Source organism: Belonocnema kinseyi, chromosome 9, assembly GCF_010883055.1.
Source record: "Belonocnema kinseyi isolate 2016_QV_RU_SX_M_011 chromosome 9, B_treatae_v1, whole genome shotgun sequence".
In the NCBI taxonomy this organism is placed as follows: domain Eukaryota; kingdom Metazoa; phylum Arthropoda; class Insecta; order Hymenoptera; family Cynipidae; genus Belonocnema; species Belonocnema kinseyi.
Window position 1 is genome coordinate 36,766,055 of NC_046665.1, and position 7,867 is coordinate 36,773,921.

General features: G+C 35.1%; 1 protein-coding gene across 7 annotated transcripts in view; it reads left to right on the forward strand.

Moving 5' to 3' along the window:
• LOC117180398 (uncharacterized protein DDB_G0284459-like) overlaps positions 1-7,867 on the forward strand; it is a 201,729-nt gene that overhangs the window by 187,120 nt on the left and 6,742 nt on the right. For all 7 annotated transcript variants that reach the window (XM_033372884.1, XM_033372889.1, XM_033372886.1 and 4 more), the window contains 2 exons: positions 622-1,280; positions 2,278-3,429. In XM_033372884.1, the coding sequence (XP_033228775.1) occupies positions 622-1,280; positions 2,278-3,429 (1,811 nt within the window). The remainder of the gene's footprint in view (positions 1-621; positions 1,281-2,277; positions 3,430-7,867) is intronic.

The following is a 7,867-nucleotide window of genomic DNA, read 5'->3' on the forward strand; positions in this document are numbered from 1 at the left end:
TAGAGCTCCAAGGAGATTATGTTGAAAAATAAAAAAAAATTTACCCAAAAAAATTGTTTTTATACTTCATTCTAAGGACTTATTGAACTACCCTCGTATAAGAAATAATGCTTTAAAGTTGACTCTTCTTAAATGCACTCGAAAATTCTTACTTTTTTACATTTTTCAGTCTGTTAAGCACAAAATAATTTGTACATAAACGTCTTCAAGCTCATTGACGTAGAACACTTTCAGCTTTCATATGACTGTTGTTTTGTTGCGCTAGCATTTTTTTTTTTTTTGACTGAGTTGTTAAGCTTCAAAGGAAGATGCCTATGATTTTCTCGCTGATAGTAGGGTTATACCATTGACTGGACATCTAGTTCTTTTTGCATTATGCTTTCCGCAAAAGTTTTTTTTTACAAGAAATTTTCTACTGCACATTTTTTAAATTAGAGCTGCTTACTTCAAACTCAAAAATGTACAAATTATGTCGAGCTGCACATATTTTTAGGCCCTGTCTAAAGTACTTGAAACTGCAAAAAAACGATTTTCCAGAAAAGTGGGCTTTGCCTAGTTGTCATTATTAGTGCTTCAATTATAGAAGATGGACGAATGAAAAAAATAATAACTGTTTTGCAGATGAATGAATACAACTCGAAGCATGATAGCAGCTTGAGCAAGGACATCGAGAACCTAAAGTGCGAAATCATCACAAAGCTGAACACCTCCGATTCTCAAGACACCCACGTCGAAGAGCACTCTCGAGGAATAACGAAGACCCACAGCTTCGCTGGAAGCGATATTTCGAAAACCAGCTTGACCAGCAGTGAAAATACAGACGCTTCTATCATCACGACAACCACCGAAGGTAGTCCTTCCCTGTTAAGTACTGAGGGCTTTTGCGAAGGCGAGAGCACAGACGTTTCTCCAGGTTCTACGTTGAACAAGTCGAGCAGGTGCACACCTACCACTGCCACTGATAGTGAAAATGAAACCATGACGATTCTCGATGATGAAGACACTATGATAGACGACGAGGGAAGTAAATTCTCAAAAAGAAGATATGGTGTGCTGAGGGCAAAGACCTTGAATATCATTAGCAACTCACAAATTCATGAAGTACCAAAAATGGTCCGGACTGATAGCAAAGATGATGGGATGGACTGCAATTTTGTTTCTGATGAAGAGGAGAGACAAGAACCTATTTATGTGAACGCTTGTACAGAAAATAATGTTAGGAATTTGCAAGGAGTGACCAGAACAAATGATGACTGCAGCAATAATAATAACGTTAATGTGTAAGTATTCCACGTTTTTTAATATCACTTCATCTTATACAATATTTCTTATGTATTTTATGAATTCTTAAAGAGATTACAAGTTACCAAGTGAGTCCTGCTTTTAAAACATAACAAAAATGAGCTTCATCGGGAGGGCAAATGTAGTATATATATTATTTTTGCCTTCTTGAATAAAAACGACTCAAGCATTAGAAATATTTAAATTAAAACAACAGCTTATTTTTATTGTACACAATGATTGTTGAAAATATCAGGAGTGATCGTGATGCGGTGAAAAAATCGCATTACGCATTTCAGGGTGACGCACCTACGATTTGAAATGATGACATTTTTTCTCTTCAAATCGTCTAAGCTTCGTAAACTGTTTTAACCTCTAAAACTTTAAAAATATTATTCATGTTTAAAACTTTCACTTTTATAGTCCTAAAGACTCAGAATTATTTTATACTTTTCTTTAAGTCAACATTAAATTTGAAATTTATATGTTTTTGATTTTGAGCATTCGATGTTTTAATGATATTATACCCTTATTAAAAATTAAACATAAAATTTATTATAGAACTTAAAATTAGAATACGTAATGAAGAATGCACTGAAATAAATTTTTATACAATTAATGATTTAATATAGCAGAAATCGAAAAAATATTTTGGAGATGCCGGATACATATGGACTTAATATATTGTAATTAAATGGAAGTGTCTCGATGTCCCGAAATTCGGGATGAGTAATCAAATATTTCTCATAAGTTTGGCAAGTTATGCCGACATTTCGTGACGACTAGTTCATCCTCTTTTCAATTGTTCCTGAATATAAAAATGTAAATAAAACTTCCATCAAATATTGCTGTTTTCAAATTTTTGAAATGCCTCAGAGTTGGGGTTAATCTCTTCAATATTTTGCAGTTTATTAATTTTTATCATTAAAATTCTGAACTGGCTTGGCATCAAGTTAATAATCACAAAGTAATTAAACAATAATAAAATTTGTTTAGAATTTCCAAACTCGAACCAGAAGAACAGACCCAGGAGGAGACGAGTGGAAACTGGTATAGTGACCCCGACGAGGATAGGATGAACGATGATGTTTTCAGGCACACATCTTATCGGCCAAACAGCAAACACAATTCCGTCCTCGAGTGTGTTAATCAAATCCTTCTCAGGGACATGGAGGAAGATGAAAGTGTCCTCTCGATCCCCAGGCGATTTAAACACCGAGGAAAAATTGTCCGCTTCCAACCAGCAAGACTCTCAGACATAGAATCAGTTGGTTCAGAAATGGAAAGGCGAAACTCCGAAGAAAACCCAGTCGATGGTGATCCAGCCAACGAAAACGAGCCATCAGACAATGATACCGAATCGGGTGCCTTCGAAGCTACTATCTCGGAGGACGAATTCGGTATGAGACTTGACGAACCATCTGATACAATCTTGGAACCTGAAACCAATATTGATGAAGACGAGAAACCTAGACCAATTGTGATCATAGAACCTAAGGTTGAATCCGAAGAGACTTTAGGAAATTCTCTTTCCTTCCCTATTCCTCAAAAGCCGCAGGTGCCTCCAAATTTAAGTCCAACCTTGAAAATGGAAAGGATTGAGGAAAAGACTTGTCTTCAGATGTCCGCCAAGGGTCTGACATTAGCAAAGAATCTGGACTACGAGGACATCGAATCGCTTCCAGAAGCACTCTCACCACCACCACCACCACCAAAGACTCCACCTGCTCTTCCACCAAAGCCACAATTCATGAACAATACACTAGTTTTGAAGAAGATTCCTAGTCCCTCGTTTTTGATCAATGAAACTCGAAAGAAGCAGCTGAATGAATCTGATGCTGAACAGGGCAAGAAGCTACTTACCTTTGCTTCGCCGATCAAGACCTCAAGCACTACTTCATCATCTGTGAAGAGTCTTAGGTTTGATGAGGAGTTTAACAAGTCCAGTGGAAGTGACTCAAGTGTCTGGAAGAATAGGTTCAATAATATTAGATCGTCTTTCCACTCTAGACAGGGGTCTAGTAATGTGAAAGAAGAACAGAAGAGAAAATTTCCCAGGGTGACGAATATTGTCAGGCATTTTGAAGAGTTTAAAATTGGCGGAGAAAATGATGATCGACTCAACGATCGCATCAAGCCTCGAGACAGGTGAATATGAAGCTTATGTTTCCCGGAAAGGAAATTTTACAAGTGAAATTGAAAGGAAATTCCATATCCAGGGTTGCTAGAGAATATCATTGTCAAAATTCCAGGACTTTGCCACACTTTTTTTATATAAATTTTTTTTAAATCCAAACTTCATACTCACAGACCCTATTACAGAAAAATGAGAAACTCTTAGAACAGCGGATAAATATAATTTCCTGAAAGAAGATAATCAAATACGATCAACATAACTAAATTGCACGGAGAAAGTCCTGAAGCACTGAGTGCTTTTCAATACACGACTGGTTCGTTTACAGAAAAAAATTCATACACTACTGGTTAGTGTATAGACACGAGTCAGTGGTTTATCGAGAGTAACCAGTCGTTTATGCTACACCAATATCAAAAGAGCAGTGAGTAGGGTGATCTAAACTACTCATTGTTTCATGATAGGTTATCTTATTTAATTTTATACCATTATATTATTTTGGTTGCTTACTACTTAAATAAACGCGTATGATTCAAAATTGCATTCAAATCGCGATTTTGATTCATTTAGAGCGCGTTCGTTCTTATTCGGCTTCGGTCGCTAATGATCGGAAACGCGTACCGCGAGTCCCACGCGACTCATCGGTCGTGTATCATGAAGAAATGCGTAATGTAGGACTGTAGATCGCACTACTCACTTCTCTTTTGATATTGGTGTAGCATAAACGACTGGTTATAGTCCGAGAGCCGAGGCCGTTTTTGACGAGTTATTAGGTAACGATTCTGCCACTATTTTCCTGATTGTTGAGAATATACTGATCACGAAATGTGGCTTCTCCAGGTGTAGTCCCGGGGAGAAGGTGTTTATTTACTCATTCGAAGTTGTAAAAAAAATGATTAAAATAAGTCGTAGGGTAACGGCTGAATTTTTCTGCGTTGAATGTGGAGACAATTAGACAATGTTTCGTGCAATTGGAAGAACAATAGGCCGGTGCGGAAGGGGGACAGAACGATCCAAAGGTGTAAAAGAATATGACATTTTTAAGTTATTTTCTAATAACCAAATTTTTTATATAACATTCTACTCGTTATTCAAAACATATTTTCGAAGAGGCAGAACACATTCTCGGGGATAACATCCTGGCAGAATATCGCAAACTGCCCAGTTTTGACATTGGTCATTGTGCGTTGGTTTACGGTCCTGACACTGCGAGCAGAGTGGTCACTTGTGCTCCGAAGACGATCAGTAGCGTAACTAGAGACATAGTTCACGCCACTCTGCTCGCAGTATCAGGACCTTCAACCGAAGCACAATGACCAATGTCACAACCGGGCAGTTCCCGATGTTCTGCCAGGATGTTATCCCCGCGATTTTGTTCTGCCTCTTCGAATATATGTTTTGAATAATAAGTAGAATGTTATATGAAAAATTTGGGTTTTAGAAAATAACTTTAAAATGACATATTCTTTTACACCTCTAGATCGTTCTGCCCCCCCCCCCCTTCCACACCGGCCTATTGTTCTGCCAATTGTACGGAACATTGTCTAATTGTCTTAACATTCAACACAGAAAGATTCAGCCGTTACCCTATGACTTATTTTAATCATTTTTTTTACAACTTCGAATGACTAATTAAACACCTTATCCCCGGGACTGCCCCTGGAGAAGCCACATTTGGTGATTAGTATATTCTCAACAATCAGGAAAATAGTGGCAGAATCGTTACCTAATAACTCGCCAAAAACGGCCTCGGCTCTTAGACTATTACTCTCAATGGACGACTGGCGCATGTCTGTACACTAACCAGAAGTGTATGACATTTTTTTTTCTATAAACGAACCAGTCGTGTATAGAAAAATACTCACAAGGGGACCTTTAGGTCAAGAAGACGCAATTTTGGCATTGATCCTGTGTAAAAGTACCTCGCAGCGGCGGTAGCTTGTTTATTCCATTTTTGTTTAACATTTAATGTAAGTATGCTATTTCATGATTATTTATTCCTTATTTTTAATAAAAACTTTATTTATCGTATTTTTATTATCACTTGTTTGGACGATTGTGCATTTTATTAAAATTCCTTATTCTTGAATAGCTTCTAGCATTTATATTTTTCAATTAAAGTAGGAACAGAGCGTTTTAAATGAAAATATCGATACAGTCGACGCTATTTACCTTGCCGCGGATGGGACCGTAGGGGAGTAATTTTCATGGACACGATGTTCCCCCTTTCTCGAGTCTAATCTTGATGCGTGGTAATTGATGCGAATTGTTTCGCTCGCTACGTACTCTCCCATTTGGTTCTAAAAAATTGTGAGCACATCGTTCTCGCACGGAATGAACTGAAAAATAGGTTAGAATTGACGAATTATTGATAAACCTGAGATTAAATTTGCCATACTTGAGGTCATCTCACGTGACAAGGAAATTATCATGAGACATAAATATTATGATTTCGAAGTTCTTTTATAAGCCTCATTAACAAAGCATATAATGACTTTTTGCACTTTAAGATTGCCTTAAAAGACCTAAACCATTCACGGCAACGTAAATAGCGAGCGGAACAATTCTTGGATGCCGAGCCGTCGCGGTCGTGGTGGGGGAAGAACTCGACCGAAAGCTAGGGTAAGCGGCAAGGTAAGTAGCGTCGACTGTAATAAATATGAAATACCAGTGGATGCAGTGACTCATTTCACAAATATTTACTCACGAGAACCAGAAGAGTCTCGAAAGTGTATTTTCACGTATCAAAAATAATTGTCTATTATTTATGTGTTTTTTTTTAGTTTGTGGAAAACAATTTAATTTTGTATTTATTGTTAAAATTTTTGTTTGCAACACTTTTTTCGTTCTTTAATTTAAAAACTTAGATACTAAAAACTATTGAAGAATAAAGAATTTCAATAAAATGCACAATCGTCTAAACGAGTGATAAGAAAAATACGATAAACAAAGTTTTTATTGAAAATAAGGAATAAATAATCATCAAATGCATTAATTATATTTAATGTTAATCAAAAATGGAATAAACAAGCATTTTTATCAATAAAAAAATGAAAAAAATAGAAGTACGGATAGTGAGAATCGAACGCACAACCTTGCGGCAATCAGCCAAGCGCTTTACCAGGAAGTTACCGACTCTTCGAGATAAAATTTTTAGTTTTGGTTAACTAAAAGGTTTACGGGTTTTACGCTCTAGTTTAAAAAAATTGAAAAAAAAATTCCCTTGTTTAATTTAGCTTTCATTTCCTTGGGAACTCAAACTTTTTATATTCTAATTATTGCTAATTGGTAAGAATTTTTAATTTGAACCATTCTAAAAGAAGAAGACTTTTAATTAAACTTCCTTAAAAAATTTGTTAAATATTTCTTTGTATTTCATATTCTTCATTGATAAAGCCGTTCACAATTTATATTCAGATGTTGAACTCCATAGTTTCATATCTTTAAGTAAAGGTTTTTCAACTCTGAAGAATTTATCTAAATTATTGCAAAGTTTTAAATATTTCGATTTAAAACTTATTTTTTTCAAGAATGTTCATTTTCAAGCTTTTTTAAACTGAAAACTTTTTTTTATAAACGCTGTCAATTTTGAATCATTGAATGTTGAACGTTATAAAAAATGGTAACATTCAATTTGTATAGTTTTGAATTTTAAAGTGTTAACTATCAATTAGGCATTTTCATTTCATCTTCAGCTAACTCAACTTCGTTTAATGCTGAGGGGGCACTTCTATAGAAAAAATTAGTTTTTTCGAAGATATTAGCAACATAAGGCAAAAATGAACCGAATCCCATTCATTTGTCCATTGTTTTCCCCTCAGCAATCAACGATGTGAAGTTAGCTGGTGATTGAATTAAAATACCATGGAGTAAAGGCTTTTAATTTGACATAAAACTTTAGAATCTTCGACAACTTACAAAATTAAATTTGTTTTCGATTTAAAAACACGTTTCAAAATGTAAAGTAGATTTTAATTAATTTAAAATTATTCAACTTTAAATAAATAAATTTGCATTTATTCAACCAGCTATTTCAGTAATTTCAGTACAAAATTAATCTCTTATAATCGTTTTCAATTCATGAACCATTTCAATATGGAATACTCCATAAACTGTTTCAAATTGAAATTAAAATACTAAAATTGTCAAGGCTGTAAATAAAATTCTAATTTAAAGGCTTATATTCAGAAAATATCAGGCTTTCAACATGTTTTAAATTACATAACCTCCCCAAATCGTCTACCCGATAATAAGCGTTGAATAGAGAAAAATTAATATTTTCATATTTCAGCGTAAAAGTGGAGATTATTCTATTATTTTGAATGCGCGATTTTTCCATCTGTCTAAAATGTCATTATACAGTCTGTCAAGTTAAAGCGTGGGTGGCTTTACTCGCAGTCGGTAAGGTGTATCGACATGATTTTGGTGTCAAAATATTAAGAAGAGCTCCCT